The sequence below is a fragment of the Schistocerca nitens genome, chromosome 8, assembly GCF_023898315.1.
Source record: "Schistocerca nitens isolate TAMUIC-IGC-003100 chromosome 8, iqSchNite1.1, whole genome shotgun sequence".
Taxonomy (NCBI): Eukaryota; Metazoa; Arthropoda; class Insecta; order Orthoptera; family Acrididae; genus Schistocerca; species Schistocerca nitens.
In genome coordinates this window covers 554238168-554258304 of record NC_064621.1, presented here as the reverse complement: position 1 = coordinate 554258304, position 20137 = coordinate 554238168, and the positions used below count along the sequence as shown (strand labels likewise).

General features: G+C 45.1%; 1 protein-coding gene across 6 annotated transcripts in view; it reads left to right on the top strand.

Annotated features, from left to right (window-relative positions):
- Window positions 1-20137, top strand: part of LOC126198920 (zinc transporter 1) — a 700140-nt gene that overhangs the window by 594673 nt on the left and 85330 nt on the right. For 5 of the 6 annotated variants that reach the window (XM_049935549.1, XM_049935551.1, XM_049935553.1 and 2 more), the window contains 2 exons: window positions 538-651; window positions 17767-18040. In XM_049935549.1, the coding sequence (XP_049791506.1) occupies window positions 538-651; window positions 17767-18040 (388 nt within the window). The remainder of the gene's footprint in view (window positions 1-537; window positions 652-17766; window positions 18041-20137) is intronic. The other variant, XM_049935550.1, reaches the window with a different exon arrangement.

Here is a 20137-nt window from a genome sequence, read left to right as displayed (position 1 = left end):
GTGTGATCTCCTTAGGTTAGTTAGGTTTAAGTAATTCTGAGTTCTAGGGGACTGATGACCTCATAAGTTCCATAGAGGTCAGAGCCATCTGAACCATTCGAGCACCTCTTGTATAGATGTCATCTTGAAGACTTTGTATAGTGCCGACAACCATCAGAACTTCATGATACTATAGGGGCTGAAGCAGGAACATCCCACGATGTTACACGAAAAATTCCGAAATGAAATTAGCCGAGAAAGATAAATGTATTTCATTATTTACTGAAAGTACCTCGTAAAATTTCGCTCTCGCAATAATAAGCGACAAGTTTTCAAGCTCAGTGACCCAGTGACCCATCGACACAAAAAATGTCAAATTTGGAATATTATCCCCCTTTCCTTTTCTTCCCTGTGATAAATTTCTACAGCTTCGCAAGTTTTGGATACGAGATAGAAACGGCCAGACAAAAAATGTTGCACTGTGTTCTATCGCTTTGAGAGATTTGTATACGTGATTTTGTTGCACACAGCTGATTCTGTGGCATTGTTGGGTTTCAGTACAGCAGCGAGGTGCACGAGCACGACCAAGAGGAGGAGGTGGAGGGGCAGGCGGAGATGGAGGACGCAAAGGGCGAGAGTGGCGTCGGCGGCGGCCCACCTCCCGGGGAGGCGGTAAGGCAGACCCTCTGGGCCGCGGCGCGCCGGGGCGGCCTCTACTGGAGCCGCCGGTGTGTGGGTGTGTGTGTGGGGGGGGGTTGTGTGTGTGTGTGGGGGGGAGGTTGTGTGGGCGGGGGGGTTGTGTGTGTGTGGGCGGGGGGGTTGTGTGTGTGTGGGCGGGGGGGTTGTGTGTGTGTGGGCGGGGGGGATTATGTGTGGGGGGGGGTTGTGTGTGGGGGGGGTTGTGTGTGTGGGGGGGTTGTGTGTGTGTGGGGTGTGTGTGTGTGGGGGGGTGGGGGGGTGTGTGGGGGGGGTTGTGTGTGGGGAGGTTGTGTGTGTGTGTGTGTGTGTGTGTGTGTGTGTGTGTGTGTGGGCACGCCAAACCCTCTGTGCCGGCACGGCCGCTACTTCAGCCACCACCATCTCCCTGGACCTCCTGTGCATGCATGCATGCATGCGTGTGTGTGCGTGGCAATTGTGAGGCTAACCGACTGGGCCAGAGTGGCCACTACTTCAGCCACCACCATCGTGTGCGTGTGCGTGTGCTTGTGCATGGGCAAAACCTTCCCCGCCCAATAACATACTACATTTTCTTATCCTGAACTCATTTGTTTCAGCAACCAGGCAGCACACTTAACAAATGGGAAGCAGCGAAGGGGGCTGTGACATTAAGTACATTATTTGTACTTAGGGCTAGTAGAAACCCTTGGGTAACAGAAGAAATATTGAATTTAATTGATGAAAGGAGAAAATATAAAAATGCAGTAAATGAAGCAGGGAAAAAGGAATACAAACGTCTCAAAAATGATATCGACAGGAAGTGCAAAATGGCTAAGCAGGGATGGCTAGAGGACAAATGTAAGGATGTAGAGGCTTATCTCACGAGGGGTAAGATAGATACTGCCTACAGGAAAATTAGAGAGACCTTTGGAGAAAAGAGAATCACTTCCATGAATATCAAGAGCTCAGATGGAAACCTAGTTCTAAGCAAAGAAGGGAAAGCAGAAAGGTGGAAGGAGTATATAGACGGTCTATACAAGAGCGATGTTCTTGAGGACAATATTATGGAAATGGAAGATGATGTAGATGAAGATGAAATGGGAGATATGATACTGCGTGAAGAGTTTGACAGAGCACTGAAAGACCTGAGTCGAAACAAGGCCCCGTGAGTAAACAACATTCCATTAGAACTACTGATGGCCTTGGGAGAGCCAGTCCTGACAAAACTCTACCATCTGGTGAGCAAGATGTATGAGACAGGCGAAATACCCACAGACTTCAAGAAGAATATAATAATTCCAATCCCAAAGAAAGCTGGTGTTGACAGATGTGAAAATTACCGAACTATCAGTTTAATAAGTCACAGCTGCAAAATAATAACGCGAATTCTTCACAGACGAATGGAAAAACTGATAGAAGCCGACCTCGGGGAAGATCAGTTTGGATTCCGTAGAAACGTTGGAACATGTAAGGCAATACTGACCCTACGACTTATCTTAGAAAATAGATTAAGGAAGGGCAAACCTATGTTTCTAGCATTTGTAGACTTAGAGAAAGCTTTTGACAACGTTGACTGGAATACTCCCTTTCAAATTCCGAAGGTGGCAGGGGTAAAATACAGGGAGCGAAAGGCTATTTGCAATTTTTACAGAAACCAGATGGCAGTTATGAGTCGAGGGGCATGAAAGGGAAGCAGTGGTTGGGAAGGGAGTGAGACAGAGTTGTAGCCTCTCCCCGATGATATTCAATCTATACATTGAGCAAGCAATAGAGGAAACAAAAGAAATGTTCTGAGTAGGTATTAAAATCCATAGAGAAGAAATAAAAACTTTGAGGTTCGCCGATGACGACGTAATTCTGTCAGAGACAGCAAAGGACCTGGAAGAGCAGCTGAACGGAATGGACAGTGTGTTGAAAGGAGGATATAAGATGAACATCAACAAAAGCAAAACGAGGATAATGGAATGTAGTCGAATTAAGTCGGGTGATGCTGAGGGAATTAGATTAGGAAATGAGACACTTAAAGTAGTAAAGGAGTTTTGCTATTTGGGGAGTGAAGTAACTGATGATGGTCGAAGTAGAGAGGATATAAAATGTAGACTGGCAATGGTAAGGAAAGCGTTTCTGAAGAAGAAAAATTTGTTAACATTGAGTGTAGGTTTAAGTGTCAGGAAGTCGTTTCTGAAAGTATTTGTATGGAGTGTAGCCATGTATGGAAGTGAAACGTGGACTATAAATAGCTTAGACAAGAAGAGAATAGAAGCTTTCGAAATTTGGTGCTACAGAAGAATACTGAAGTTTAGATGGGTAGATCACATAACTAATGAGGAGGTATTGAATAGATTTGGGGAGAAGAGGAGCATGTGGCACAACTTGACTAGAAGAAGGGATCGGTTGGTAGGACATGTTCTGAGACATCGAGGGATCACGAATTTAGTATTGGAGGGCAGCGTGGAGGATAAAAATCGTAGAGGGAGACCAAGAGATGAACACACTAAAGAGATTCAGGACGCTGTAGGTTGCAGTAGGTACTGGGATATGAAGTTTGCATAGGATAGAGTAGCATGGAGAGTTGCATCAAACCAGTCTCAGGACTGAAGACTACAACAACAACATTTGTTGTTACTTTTTCGATGTTGTTGCCGTCTTTAGCCTGAAGACTGCTTTCGAGCAGTTCACTATACTACTCTATCTTGTGCTAGGCTGCTTCATCTCTGCATAACTGCCGGCCGAAGTGGCCGTGCGGTTAAAGGCGCTGCAGTCTGGAACCGCAAGACCGCTACGGTCGCAGGTTCGAATCCTGCCTCGGGCATGGATGTTTGTGATGTCCTTAGGTTAGTTAGGTTAGTTAGGTTTAACTAGTTCTAAGTTCTAGGGGACTAATGACCTCAGCAGTTGAGTCCCATAGTGCTCAGAGCCATTTGAACCATTTTCTGCATAACTATTGCAACCTACGTCCAGTAGAATCTACGTACTGCAGTTTTGTTTGGGTCTCCCTCTAAATTTTTTACCCCCCCCCCCTTCCCCCAACCATGATGCGTTGGGACGCATCTGACCAAAGTGTGCCATAAATTTCGATTTGGTACTTTCCCTTTGTTATTCGATCTGCCCGATCAATCTCCACCATTGTGCTTGGAGCACCGCTTTCCAAAGGCCTCTACCCTTTTCGTGTCTGTACTGTTTATTGTCCTCATTTCACTTCCATACAAGGCTACCCTCCAGATAAATACTTCCAGAAAAGTAGGTAACATTTAAATATTAGTTGATTATAATTAACGAGCAACTACTCACAGAGCTCCAGTGTCGGCTGTAATAACCATCATATAACAGCAAACTTGGTGGATACATTAATGCGTTATTGTGGATCCAATTTACTCTGGGAAAGCAAATTAGTTCCAGCTGTGGCCACCACGTGCAATTCTGGCGCTGTACAGTGTACGACGGCATGACATTCATACTGTCATCTGACAAGCTATAATGTGAGTCAATGGTATAGCTATGGAGAAGAGAGGCCGTCCACTGACAGTGAAACTGTTGTGTGTGAGCATCGGCAATTACACTGTTGCATTGACATAGTATAGTCGACTGAAAGGTCTGAGAAGAGGCTGGATGTCATTAAATGGTTTAAAGAAGATGATAATGAAATTCAAAAAGACGGCCTTGATGTGGCACCTGGAAGAGGAAGGCGCCCTACCCCAGTGGAAGTTACTGATGAGGTTGCCGCTGCTGTGACTGCCCATGCAGCGCTAGTGTCCGTGCAGTGTCACGAGAATTTTCCACTCCATGGTCTACAAGATCCAGACAGTACAGCAGCTGAAAGCTCATCATACACAGCAGTGTGCTGAATTTGCTCTTCGTTTTCTGGCACTGATAGACAGAAAAGCACCAACATGGGCACTGTCAACGCTTCCCCAACTTAGACGAGGCGGGGGAGGAAGTAGATGTAAATTACATGGTATGATTACAAAAGAAGTATGACAAGATTAAGGTCAGAATGAATGAATGATTGGACACATGAGGGAAATACACGTACGGGAAGTACACAATTGCAAAATGTCACAGGACACGTCTACCTGGGTCAACTCAAGGAGACTTAAAGCCAGGAGTATTTCGACGAATTAAACTGAGCTGACAATCTTACCGAAGATACCCTCAAGTTTTCAAATGTAAGTTGTAGCCTGTCTGTAAAAACAGTTTTTGACCAATTATACTACCAGTAATACCTTACATCTGAGACGCAAGCACATAGAGTTCGTTGTTAGTAAGCTCGTAGTAGGTTAGTGACGTAATGGAAAGAGTAAATACCTTGAAATGGCAGTGGAATGCTCATGTCGCTCGAAGAAAGGAAGACAGAGGCTCAAAAGAAATCTTACCTAAAGTCGGGGGAAGGCCACCAACCAGATGGGCTAGAGATTTAAGAAATGCAGCTGGATTTAATTGCTAAAGAAATAGATGAACCTGGTGGGATTCTGTTTTAAACACCGACTGAGAGGTCACATCACCAAGAGATTGAATTGATGACGACGACGATACAAGAGAAACACACTATCATAGTATGTGAAATCAGCTGCAAATAATCCATTACAGTTCAAAACAAAGAAGACTGATAGATATCGAAGCTTAACATTAAAACCAAAGGCTGATATATATCGAAGCTAAATAATTTGAAAACTATCTGAAGAGTTCCTTTTGTGTCGGTCTCTCCGTCCCAGAGAATAATTTTTATTCACTGACGTGTAGTTCAATAGCGTACAGACTCAGTTATGTAATAAAACCAACTATCGTTCACTAGTATTTGGAATGGTCATCATTCAACCAAATTTAATTGCGAATTAATTTAATAGCCAGTACAACCCACTCATTCCATTTGGTTATGATGTATCATACAACTGACACATTCAACACCCAAATAATTAGTTAACCTCAAGAATCCAGTATGTCCTCCATTTAAATCATGGAATGGCGTTGGTGATTTCTGTCACTTCCTGTAGCTTTCTTGAGGCTTTAATAGCACTGGAAGTGTTCTGAGCTTGTGTCGTGGTAGCACTTGCACAAACTAATTCACTGTTTTGCGCTTTAACTGCTTGCAATGTACACTTACTAACCAAAAAAGTTAAGGATCTAGGAGGTCAAAAGAAATGAAATTCCACGCATTGAGAGGTTATGTGCTTTCATTTCAGTGAATATAAAACCAAGTTGCGTGAAAAAATTGGAAGTACCAGGACACTGCTGGTCCCTTGTGAGTAGCGCGTTACATGTTCTTGGTGCGTGGATGCATGTTCTGATTCGGTAGGGAAGAGTGTCGTGAAGATGTTACGTCATCTTGTGAGGTAAGTTGTGGATACACTGTTGTAACTGGCACTCGATATCGCAGATACTGACGCTGGGAAGGAGTCGACATCAAAGCAGGTGCCACAAGAGCTGTGTTGCGCAGAGAGCGGTGGATTTTGCTGCCCAAGGGAATTCCTCAGCGTGGTGAGAGTAGTTGAGACACGTGGCTTCTGTGGACAACCCTCGTACTGCTGATAGATGATGCCAGGATCTGTCTAGTGAGAACTTACACATAAGGACCAGTAAAGTATTGTTGTGCTATCAGAGTGCCGCAACAAGACAGGCCGTGATCAGTCGTGTCTCTAGTAATAGCACGGTATTTCTATCTTTAACGCTGGCTGGCAGAATGAGTCTTCTCACCCTAACGCCACTATTTGATGCGTTCGTAACTGACGTTCCCAAGTAAACATCCCAGGTATAGGAAATAAAAAAAGTTTATTGAACAGAATCTCCAGAAAAATATCCTCCACAATGAAACAAAAGGATGGTATTTCAATAAGTGAAACGAAATGGATGCTAGTACTTCAGTAAGTGAAACAAAATAAATGATGGTTCGCAAAAACAGGACCCACTTATAGTTCTAGGATCACGAAGTTAATAAAGAAGTTAAATGATACTTCAAAGTTACACACCCTTCAGTAAGCGCAATCTTAGTCTTAAGAGCTTTACGCTAAAAACAGTGAATTAAGTTTCTGTAATCGCACACTTTTTAATGAGTAGAGTCTTCAAGTCCTAATAATTTTACGTTAACTTAAAACTAAGTTTCCCACTTCCGGCCGAAAACCGAAGTACAAATCCAAGATTCTGTCAAGAAAAATACACTTGACTACTCTTATGGTGTACTTGGCTGAAGTATTGCTAGCCAACAGTAATATATAATATGATATTGCAGTCCCTGTGTTGTTCAAAAGTACTGTGGCGACTACAGCGTTTATCAAACACATGAAACGTAATTACAGTTGCGAATATGGACAACCATCAACTGGACAATGGACTTTAAATTAAAATGTGTGCCCTGTATGGGAATATACCTAATGGACACAAGAGTGCAGGTTGCAGACACATGGTAAGCTAGAGTCACAACAATAAAATTATACCGAGTCTCAATGAGTACTTAGTCCCAGCTGAGGCGGCAGTATTCTGTCCACAAGTCGATGGTCCTGTTCTTGGCACAGCACAGTGGCGATCTTCAAATTGCTTGCTGCGACGGAACTGCTCCCCAGAGCTCGTGCACCAGCCTAAATATCTACCTTGTGGACGGATACTTGTGAGCCTATTTTAAACATGGGATGTGGCGGATGCAGGAAGAGGTGCAATTTGCCAACGACCTCTATCGTCGCTGTGTACACTGTCTGGTGACATCCTCTGCTGGTCTGGCTGCACAGTTCCCGGGCTACAAAGCTCTTACTCGTCTACACTCTAGGGGTTGAGCTCAATACACGCCGCACGATAAATAAGTTGTGCATGGTGCCATCGGCGCCTGATCTTTATGGTGCCATGGCACTATGGTTGCAGATGATCAACTGAGATAGTGCAGAACCAAGATTCATTACTCAGAAGACATGACATCACTCGTCATCAGCCCATGCTTCCCAGGTACAGCACCACCCCAAAAGCAGCTGTGTGTGTTGCAGTATTAACTCCAGCCCACCAATGGGACAGTGGTTTGGTAACATGGCTCCTGCTAGTATTCAGTGGTGCGGGGTGACACAGTTGGCGTGAGACTATATGTGATCGCTCCGCAATATTGGTGCTTGCGTTGATTTGGGTTCCATGACTGTCACGCAAATATGGAGTTGCTGGGCTCTGGAAGGCAATACTTAAGGTTTTGCATGATATCAACAGCCAAACATGACTAGAGCCTGACAGGAAAGACAATTTTTCAGATAGCTGTGCAAGGTCATACTGCCACCGCTATCACGTAATGTGCCTCTAGTCAGGAAAAAGGCTTCTTCGCAGCGAGACAAGTGTCTACACGAAAAGTGTGACAAAATCTAGAATGCCATCGTGACCACTGTTGCGACTTCCCTTGCTGCTGCAGAAGGAGAGGGTGGTGCGCCCAGCGACAGCAGGACGTAGGAGTGGCGCAAGTCGTCTTATCAGCTGAACCCCACTTCTGTGTACGGATGTGTCCATGTGTAGAGAGTCCGGGACTGTGTTCCTCATCGTGATACGGGCACAGCACCTGGCGTCACGATATGAGGTGCTACTGCCAAGGGAACCTCCCCATCGCACCCCCCTCAGATTTAGTTATAAGTTGGCACAGTGGATAGGCCTTGAAAAACTGAACACTGATCGATCGAGAAAACAGGAAGAAGTTGTGTGGAACTATGAAAAAATAAGCAAAATATACAAACTGAGTAGTCCATGTGCAAGATAGGCAATATCAAGGACAGTGCGAGCTCAGGAGCGCCGTGGTCCCGTGGTTAGCGTAACGAGCTGCGGAATGAAAGATCCTTGGTTCAAGTCTTCCCTCAAGTGAAAAAAACTTTTTGTTTTCAGTTTATGTGACAAACTCTTATGTTTTCATCACTTTTTTGGGAGTGATTATCACGTCCACAAGAAAACCTAAATCGGGCAAGGTAGAAGAATCATTTTACCCATTCGCCAAGTGTACAAGTTAGGTGGGTCGACAACATATTCCTGTCATGTGACGCACATGCTGTCACCAGTGTCGTATAGAATATATCAGACGTGTTTTCCTGTGGAGGAATCGGTTGACCTATGACCTTGCGATCAAATGTTTTCTGTTCCCATTGGAGAGGCACGTCCTTTCGTCAACTAATCGCACGGTTTTGCGGTGCGGTCGCAAAATACAGACACTAAACTTATTACAGTGAACAGAGACGTCAATGAACGAACGGACAGATCATAACTTTGCGAAAATAAAGAAAGTGAAATTTTCAGTCGAGGGAAGATTTGAACCCAAGACATCTCATTCCGCAGATGCTCACGCTAACCACGGGACCACAGCGCTCCTGAGCTCACACTCTCCTTAATATTGCCTATCTTAAGCATGAACTACTCAGTTTGTATATTTTGTTTATTTTTTCATAGTTCCACAGAACTTCTTCCTGTTTTCTCGATTGATCTGTGTTCAGTTTTTCAAGGCCTATCCACTGTGCCAACTTATAACTAAATCTGAGGGGGGTGCGATGGGGATGTTCCCTTGTGAGTACACAAGATGATCCCTTCTAGTTACGTTGGCTGGTAATTTGGACAGCGGCCTTTACATTTCTGATGTATTAAGGATGGTGGTTGTGCTGTGTCTTTGATGTCTCCATCACCTTGTCTTTTGGCATCGTAACACAATGGGCATGTTGCCTGTGCATTCTTGAGCTACCCTAATACAGAGGGTTTTCCTCCACTGTTACCCTGCGCTGCAAGTTCTCCAAATGTTTCAACCACTGATATCTGGTTATGGGTTGCCGAGAGACTCGTTCGCTACTACTCGCCAGCCACCATGACTGTCGAACGCTGGGACAGATTTGACCCAGTTGTGTTAGTGCCACTGCAGCTGCAGCCTCTGGTAGCTCTGCGTCCTACGTTTCGCACCATCTACATCCCCAAACTCATACAAATTAAATCATTTATTTCTCCTTCTACACCATACACGTAAATTAAGTACCATTTTACCTGTTTCGAAGCCATTGTACAACTGTCTCATGAATCGGTACTGTGAATGTTAACGCCAACAAGTCAACCCTTTGGGATGACAATGTGTCAATCAACTTTCCATTCATGTCTCATAAACTGATGTCAAATTTTCATCAACTCATTATTCGTTTCTCTCTCAACCAACAGTGACTTTTTGATATGGTACTGCTCGATACTTGTCACAATGAACTGTAAAGAACATTTACAAAAAAACATTACGATTAAAGTGCACCGTAACTGCATTAATCTTCCCCATAGCGCATTCTTTTTGAAAGTGTTGCAGCAAACAACCTCTGAAAACTGCAAGGAACTGATACCTGATCGTGCTAGTCAAGCATCTAGTGCATTTTCATGTGTCATTACCTATCCGCTTGTTTCTCTAGTTAATTTATAACAGCAAATTAGCTTTACGTTTTTTTTTTACTTGAAAAAATTAAAGACTTAAATGGTAGACATTTTCCATTCAAATTCTAATGTTTGTTAGAATGATAAGATCTGATTAATGAAAACTAATAATTACACTAATATTCGACTTTATTTATCATTACTTACAAGAAAAATAATACAATAACAAAATTAAGTTGTCATCCCAACGAATCAAACAGTGACATCACTTGGAACTTCTGCATTCTTGCAACTCGACTATTTATCCACAGATTGCAATACGAGTATGTTCCCAATGTAGCAGTAGTCAGATAGATCCTTGTCACGATAGGAACTCATTTTCTTCGATTATGTCAGCTGGAACTTGTCATTCTAAAGAGTGGAACTGTCAAATGTGAGATATTTTTAGCACAAAATGTTCCTGGACTACATTATCCCATCGACAAATGCTACAAAACAAGGAAACCAATCAATAAATCGCCATATTACGCCTACTGACAGCCATACATCGTTCAGCAGTTTAACGTACCTTACAGCGTCAGTGCTGTTAGCCACCGTCCAAAGTAAAAGACAGCAGCAACCGTGGATTGTCAAACATAAAACTCTTCTAAGAAGATCTCGTGTTGGTGTGTTGTGCTTAAAGGCACAGTTGTAAAATGAAGGAATGCGCCAGCGTGTTAAATGAGAAGACAGAAGTATCAAAGGGACATTGCAGGGCCACTTCATTGGTTCCCTCAGTGGGAAGCAGCTACCAACTTATTCGAATTGTGGCGTTATGTTTTGCGTTTTCTGTTAGGCATTCTACGTTGCTGTACACATTGCAACGTAGGTGTAGAATTGTTTTTTTTTAGAACTTTTTAGCATTTGACATATTATGTTCATCGATTTTATGACTGGCTGCATCATCGTTCGGAGTTGTGAGATATGTATTTCCGGAAAGTACTATCTTTGGGTAGGTTAGAGCCGCTGTTTTTATTTCCAACTGTAATTCGAGAATATAACATGAGAACATGTTCTCGTACGTTCTGCAGAACAAAGTTCATGTAACAAGAGGGAATGTATCATCTTCGATGTTTGTTTTAGTACAATGTGAGCATTAATCACTTGACAAAGACAATTACCTCCTGAATAAGGAAGAAACAGTATTGAAAAGAAAGTCTCCTCTCGAGTAGTGAAAGAACAATAATATTTATAGAGGCCAAAGACTGAACGAAAAAGTTACTCCTTGTGGAAGAACCAATAAACATTGTTGTGTACATAGTTCTGTGTAGTCAGCACGTACACAACATTCCCACTAGAGCGCGCCCCGCTAAGCACAACAGCGCAGGCGCAGCACTCGTCCGTCTCCGCACTAAGAGATGGCGCTGCCATAGAGACGGACCAAATTCTGCTTCCGCTGATCCGCATATTAATATGTAACATAGCCAATGAGATTGCTGATAACGTATAACCTTTTCTTCTCGTTGATCACACTCATTCAGTGAAACATGAACGCGTGAGGTATTATAATGAGTGTACAGACCTCAGATCACCAGTCTGCATCAGTCTGTACCAGTCTATAGTCAAGTTTCAGTCTGCGCCTAATAAGATTACTATATCCCTGTACATAACTATGAAGATAAATGTATAGACACTTATGTCAAGTATCAGAGATATATGTGAGATAAGATTAACGTACCAATACCAAAGGAACTTCAGATTGTCAATTGTAAATAGCATCCAGAACCAAGTTAAGTAATTTTATGCTTGTTATTAATTTAATAAATGTGTGTGAAAATTAATCAAGTTCTGTTTAAAGTTGGTCACCGTCAATCTGCTACTCTAAGCGTGCAAGTGGCATTTCTATCGTCTGACCTAACGGCAGAAGGAACACGCCACGATAAGACCACGAGACATATTGCTGACACTCGCCTACTTCGTTAGAGCGACAAGTCAAATAATCTGATAGTGTGTGTACTGAAGATCTTACAGTAAGCACACCACACATGTAGATGGTCTGAATACCTTTAAGAAGAAAACAAATACTGCTAGAAGCTATGACTAATTAGTAAATACACAATGCACTACGATAGCCAGAGTTGAAGTCCTGATGGGACAGTCCAAACTTAAACACAAAACGAGTTAGTCGCAGGACAGTTCAGTTTCAGGGTTCCAGCGTGATGAAGAACAGTCAAGTCTGGGGAAGCAACAATGACAAGAGAGGCTTACACGTAGTTGCGGCGGCTCCTGACCGATGGAATGCGACTGGATTCGGCGTCTGGCCCTGGAAGCCCACTCCGATCGCCAGACTGCTGTAGGCACTGTTTTCATCACGAGGGCTGCGGAGAGTAATACAGTGAGGTGACAGAAGGCATGGGAGAGCGATATGCACGTAAACACAAGGCGGCAGTGTGGTGTACGCGGGGCATAAAGGGGCAGTGCTTTGGCGAAGCTGTCATTTGTACTCGGGTGATTCCTGTGAAAAGCTTTCCGACGTGATTATGGCCGCACGACGGGGATTAATAGAGTTTGGACATGGAATGGCAGTTGTAGATAGACGCATGGCACATTTCATTTCGGAAATAGAGAACTGAATATTCCGAAATGGACAGTCAAAAGTGCGCCGAGAGTACCACATTTCAGGCCTTACCTCTCACCAGCGACAACTCGGTGTCCGACGGCCTCCGATTAACGACTGGAGCAGTGGCGTTTGCGTAGAGTTGTCAGTGCTCACACACAAGCAACACTGCTTGAATTAACAGCAGAAATCAGTGTTAGACGTGTGACGAACGTATCCGTTAGGATACTGCGGCGAAATTTGGCGTTGTGGGCTGTGGCAGCAAACGACCCACTCGAGAGCCTTTGCTAACAGCACGCCTGCAGTGTGTCTCCTGGGCTCGTGACCAAATCGGTTGGACCCTAGACGACTGGTAAACTGTGGCCTAGTCAGGTGATTACAGATTTCAATTGGTATGAGCTGATGGTAGGGTTCGAGTATTACGCAGAACTCACGAAACCGTGGACCCAAGTTGTCGGCAAGACACAGTGTCAGCTGCTGTAGCCTCTGCAATGATTTTGGCTGTTTTTTATATGGAATGGACTCGGTCCTCTGGTCCAACTAAACCGATCATTGATCGGAAATGGTTATGTTCGCGTACTTGGAGACAATTTGAAGCCATTTATGGACTTTATATTCCCAAACAATGTAAGACGTCGTTGTCTCCTGACCTTCATTGCTTACATATTCCGCCCTCACAATCCTATTCCGCACATCAAGACGCTTCATTCGAACCCAAACTCTATAAGATAAAGTCAATGTTGTATGAATTCATGTAAACGATATGCAAATAACAAGTAAGCGCAACGTGGTTGAAATACTCAAGGCTGGCATACACACATACATTCCAGACCCGACGGTCACAGAAGCTTTTAGTTTGGGAGAGAAACCGCACAACGGGACGCCGGTCCCTTCAGAGGACGACCCAGCCTATGTCGGCCGGTGACCGCCTGCGTAGCAGACAGCATGGGCCCGAGTGAAAGGGGGGAACAACCCCATGTTTAGCTTAAAAGCAAATTCCGCTACATTGTGTGGGAGCAGCCAGCCTACTCGTTCTTTACACATAGCATGCAGTTTCAGAGATTTTCACAGGGAGACAGCAAACACCAAACGCCAATGCTACAGGTTTCCGGATTGGCCACCTTAAATGAAACGTCATTCTCCCGTTTTAGAAGAGCAATGCTGATTGGCAGACGATATTTCTGACGCCTTGACCTGAAGGAATAATGGAAGAGACCGAAAGATATACCCCTTCACGTCTGGCGTGGAGAGGCGCCGTTCCGTTGTCGCTCTAGGAGCGAGGAACAAGTCTCTCCTCAGTACTTCACTGGGAAAGCACCCTGTCGAGAGCGAATCGAAGTGCTACTCTATATTGAGTCCTTGCGATTAAGCGTTGTTCACTGTGTTGGCCGACACACTTATTGTGCGGTGTGAACGGACAGAGGTATAATTAAACGCCTGCGATCGAATTTTTGAGTGGCATCGCGGTGAACTGGTTATGTGACCGGTGTACCACGCCAATAGTTAGACTAGGGGCGAATAGGAATCCTTGACTTCATCACGGCATAGGGAGAGTTTGATTGGCGAAGGTCAATCCAGATAGAACGAGAGTTATCTTATTTGTCAGCAGCGAGCGGCGCAGACAGCAGTCATCGCAGCTTACGGTATTGTGCGCTACAGCTATTGCGAGCCCCATATTTCCTCCACAACAGTACACTTCACTGCATTTCACACACGACAGCCTTGACCGTTCCTAGCAACATTCTAAAGAGTAATTATTCAAGTTGAGTGGGCGCGCCTCTCAACCATTCTGCCAAGTCAACAACCATCTTAAACTTTGTATAGAAATTTCATTAGCGAATCCTATCCTTGAGAGGTAACTTCACATTCCGAAAAGAACCATGATATAACTTGTTCAATTCATAACTAACAGTGTCATTGTGATTTCTCAGAATTTTTGCAAAATAAATAATAACTTTCGTTAGTTTCATGTTTTTCTTACACTAACTAGCACTACTCCAGTACCCAAGTATCCCACTAGTTTCGACCGAGCGAGGTGGCGCAGTGGTTAGACACTGGACTCGCATTCAGGAGGACGACGGTTAAATCCCGCGTCCGGCCATCCTGATTTAGGTTTTCCGTGATTTCCCTAAATCACTCCAGGCAAATGCCGGGATGGTTCCTCTGAAAGAGCATGGCCGACTTCCTTCCTCATCCTTCCCTAATCCAATGAGACCGATGATGTCTCTGGTCTCCTTCTCCTTCCCCAAACAACCCAACCTCCCTCCCCCCCTCCACTAGTTACGTAAGAAATTTTGTGAATTTTTGTGTCATTTCCTTACAGCGGGCGACTCCAGAAGATATTTATTGCTGAAAGTTTTTCGGGCATTTCTCTTTAGAACGTTTGGAGCGTCTGCCTGACTTCTGTAGTAGTGTGGGGGTGGAAATTGCGTCTTTGCTGAGCCACAGGGTAAAGGGTACATCTCAGATTAATCTGTTGTGTAGAATAACAGATCAACTCCACACCTCAGAACAACGATGGACTTTTGTGGATGACAATGCGCCAAGTCACTGGGCTACAGTTCGCGGTTGGTTTGGAGATCACGCTGGCAAAATCGAGCGAATGGTTTGGCCACCCAGATCGCCCGACACAAATCCCGTCTAACATTTATGGGACGTAATGGAGAGGTCAGTTCGTCCACAAAATCCTGCACCGGCCACACTTTTCAATTATGCACGGCTATAGTGGCAGCATATTCCTGCTGGGGACTTCTGACCACTTGCAGAGCCCGTTTTTTATTTTATTTATTTATTGTTCCGTGGGACCAAATTAAGTAGTAGTCTCCATGGTCATGGAACGAGTCAATACATGAAATTATAACACGATAGTAGAAACAGATAAAATGAAATATAAGTAACATATTCAGGCGACAATTCGTAAGTTTAAAAAGAAAATCAACAATGTAACACTGGAATTTGCTTAATTTTTCAGCTGTTCCAGGAGCTCCTCGACAGAATAGGAGTGAGCCATGAGGAAACTCTTCAGTTTAGACTTAAAAGCGTTTGGGCTATTGCTAACATTTTTGAGTTCTTGTGGTAGCTTATTGAAAATGGAAGCAGCAGAATACTGCACTCCTTTCTGCACAAGAGTGAAGGAAGTGTATTCCACATGCAGATTTGATTTCTGCCTAGTATTAACTGAGTGAAATCTGCTAACTCTTGGGAATAACCTAATATTGCTAACAACAAACTACATTAAAAACAAAAATACTGTGAGGGCAATGTCAGAATTCCCAGACTATTGAATAGGGGTCGACAAGAGGTTCTCAAACTTGCACCACACACAGCTCGAACTGCCCGTTTTTGAGCTAAAAATACTCTTTTTGAATCAGAAGAATTACCCCAAAAAATAATACCATACGACATAAGCGTATGAAAATATGCGAAGTAGACTACTTTTCGTGTTGAACTGTCACTTATTTCAGATACTGTTCTAATGGTAAATAAAGCAGCATTTAGTTTCTGAACAAGATCCTGAACATGGGCTTTCCACAACAGTTTACTATCTATCCGAACGCCTAGGAACTTGAACTGTTCCGTCTCGCTTATAATATGCCCATTCTGTCTGATCAAAATATCGGTTCTTGTTGAATTGTGAGTCAGAAACTGTAAAAACTGAGTCTTGCTGTGATTTAGCATCAAATTATTTTCCACAAGCCACGAACTTATTTCATGAACTACATTATTTGATACTGTTTCAATATTACAAACAAGATCCTACACTACCAAGCTGGTGTCATCAGCAAACAGAAATATTTTTGAATCACCTGTAATACTAGAAGGCACACCATTTATATAAATAAGAAACAGCAGTGGCCCCAGCACCGATCCTTGGGGAACGCCCCATTTAACAGTGCCCCATTGGGACTGCACATCACTACCACTCTCAATATTGCGGAGAATTACCTTCTGCTTTCTGTTCTTAAAGTAAGAGGCGAGCCAATTGTAAGCTACTCCCCTTACCCCATAATGGTCCAACTTCTGCAGTAATATTTTGTGGTCAACACAGTCAAAAGCCTTCGTTAAATCAAAGGAAACACCTAGCGTTCGCAACGTTTTATTTAATCCATCCAAAACCTCACAGAGCAAAGAGAATATAGCACTTTCAGTTGTTAAACCATTTATAAAACCAAACTGTACATTTGACAGCAAATTATGTGAATTTAAATGCTCCAGTAACCCTCTCGATAACTTTAGCAAACACCGATGGCATAGAAATAGGCATATAATTGTCAACATTATCCCTGTCTCCCTTTTTATGAAGTGGCTTCACTACCGAGTACTTCAATCGGTCAGGAAACCGACCACTCCTAAAGGAAAAAGTACAGATATGACTAAGTACTGGGCTAACATACATAGAACAATACTGCAGTATTCTGCTAGAGTTCTTGGTCTTTAGTGATTTAATTATTAACTCAATCTCCCTCTTGTCAGTATCATGGAGGAGCATTTCAGGTAACAGTCTCGGAACACTTTTTCTACGAGCGCTATATGATTCCCTGTTGGGACTAGGTTTCTATTTAGTTCACCTGCTATATTCAGAAAGTGATTATTAAATACTGAACATATATGCGACTTATCAGTAACCCGGACATTCCCACTACGCACTGATTCTATATCCTCGACCTGTCTCTGCAGACAAGCCACGTCGAGCTGGAAGAGGTGGTCTGGGACATTACGAGGAGTGCCACGACTCTTGTCAGTGGGGCTGGCTCCCTCTATCAGCGCCTGTAATGCCGTCTGGTGGCCGGGCGGGTCGTTGCCGTGGCCGTATTGCGTCTGCCCACAGTGAGTCTGGCCCCTGTGAGTTGGGTGAATGATTCACTCGGGTGTAATGTTGGTTGCCACCTGCGTAGGCGTAACACGTACCTATAGCAAACATGAGACGTTCCAAGGAGAGTTTTGCGTTTGACAACGCGTGTTTGTTGCTGTGTGTTTGCTTCTGACGGAGCCCCGCGGCAAAGAAGCTTTAATGTATTTTATACTGCAGAACGCTTATGTTCAGTTCTGCCATTTATTGTTTGTTCACTTGTTTTATAGCATTTGACGGTGGGATAACGTTGTCCTGAAACACACGTATGACAACTGGCGGTATAGCACTGTCAGTACCGATAAGCAACACCCGCTGCCCCGCCAGGTGCTACAGTGTTAACGGCCTGCAGTGTACACAGGTGGAGGAGCAGCGGCGGCTGCAGCGAGCGAGCGCCCGCGGCCAGCGCCGGCTGAAGAACACGTTCGGCTGGGCGCGCATCGACGTGCTGGCGCAGCTGGTGGTGTGCGTGCTGCTCGCCTCCTTCTGCTTCTCGCTGGTGGTGGAGGCGGTGCAGACGCTGGTGCACATCGGCCACCAGGACGAGATGCACCACCCGCTGCTGGTGCTCGCCATGGGCGCCGCGGGCCTGCTGCTCAACGGCCTCTGCTACCTGCTCATCGGCGGTACGCGGCCTCGCCTCGCCTCCTAGCACACTCACACACTCTCTGGCCGTCGCCAATGCTGCGCACTGTCTGCGTACACACATACATTTGCGTTGGATACTTCGACTGCGTGCGTAAACGCACGCACGTGGTTACCCCACGGCGGCTATTTTCTTCCTGCTCCCAATGCTAGCTAAAGATAAAATTCTGCAGCTTTCATTAGTTCTGCATTACTGGCCATTAAACTTGCTGCACCAAGAAGAAATGCCGATGATAAACGGGTATTCATTGGACAAATATATTATACTACAACTGACATGTGATTACATTTTCCCGCAATTTGGGTGCATAGATCCTGAGAAATCAGTACCCACAACAATCACCTCTGGTCGTAATAACGGCCTTGATACGCCTGTGCATTGAGTCAAACAGAGCTTCGATGGCGTGCAGAGGTACAGCTGCCCATGCAGCTTCAACACGATACCACAGTCCGTCAAGAGTAGTGACTGGCGTATTTGCGACGAGCCAGTTGCTCGGCCACCATTGACCAGACGTTTTCAATTAATGAGAGATCTGGAGAATGTGCTGGCCAGGGCAGCAGTCGAACATTTTCTGTATCCAGAAAGGCCCGACAGGACCTGCAACATGTGGTCGTGCATTATCCTGCTGAAATGTGGGGTTTCGCAAGAATCGAATGAAGGGTAGAGCCACGGGTCGTAACACAGCTGAAATGTAACGTCCACTGTTCAAAGTGCCGTGAATGTGAACAAGAGGTGACCGAGACGTGTAACCAATGGCACCCCATACCATCACGCCGGGTGATACGCCAGTATGGCGATGACGAATACACGCTTCCAATGTGCGTTCACCGCGATGACGCCAAACACGGATGCGACCATCATGATGCTGTAAACAGAACCTGGATTCATCCGAAAAAATGACGTTTTGCCATTCGTGCACCCACCGTCGCAGGCGCTCCTGTCTGTGATGTAGCGTCAAGGGTAACCGCAGCCATGGTCTCCGAGCTGATAGTCCATGCTGCTGCAAAGGTCGTCGAAGTGTTCGTGCAGACTGTTGTTGTCTTGCAAACGTCCCCATCTGTTGACTCCGGGATCGAGACGTGGCTGCACGATCCGTTACAGCCATGCGGATAAGATGCCTATCTCCCCTGCGGGTCCGGGGTAAGAATAGGCCCGAAGTATTCCTGCCTGTCGTAAGAGGCGACTAAAAGGAGTTTCAACCGTTTCGGCCTTCCATGTGATGGTCCACCTTGGGGTTTGACCTCCATTTTTCAAAATTCTACAGAAGTACGAGCCTTTTGGGGAAGGATGCCTTACGTGGTGTACCACTGGTCCTCCGTGCACTAAGACCTTGGCACTCAGCATTGTAACGGCGTTGTAACGATACCCACTATTCCTCAAATTGGGCCTAAACGCCTGATGGGTTGTACAAGTTACGCCCATAGTGCGTCCCCATCTGCACCTACGATCATGATGGACTTTCCATGGCACCAGAAATCTAGCACGGTAGCCAGCCCGTTGTGGTGGGGTCGTCATGTACCCTCTAGGTTGTAGCCCCCTGACAACACAGGGATCGTACTGCCGATACTTGAGCTGCACCCTCCCCAAGTCGGTCAAGGAGTAGATGCCCGTCTCCTTGAGGCATAAGGACTCCCGGCAACGGTCATCCTGCCAGGTGGCCCTTGCTGAGGCTGGGTGGCGCCCGTGGGGAGAGCCCCTGGTCGGAGTGGGTGGTATCGGGGCAGACGTTTCGCAGATGAAACGTCAACATGTATCAGGTCGTTCTGCGGTCGAGTCTTTTAAAAAGAAAGGTACTGTCTCTGGTTCTGGTTCTCCTGCCCTTTCCCCCTTGGCCACTCCCTGGGAGGAAGGACAGGCCCGCCGGCTTGGGGCGAAGTACTTCCCCCGCTATTTGGTCTGTTCTCAGACCGATGGGGGGACGTTCGCCACCTCCAAGCCCATGTTATTTGTTCAGCACATCGAGGACATCTTCGAGGAAATCGAGGCTCTCAGTAAAATGCGTTCGGGGTCCGTTCTTTATAAGACCACCTCCGCCACACAGTCGGCGGCGCTCCAGGCGTGCGACCGACTAGGGGAC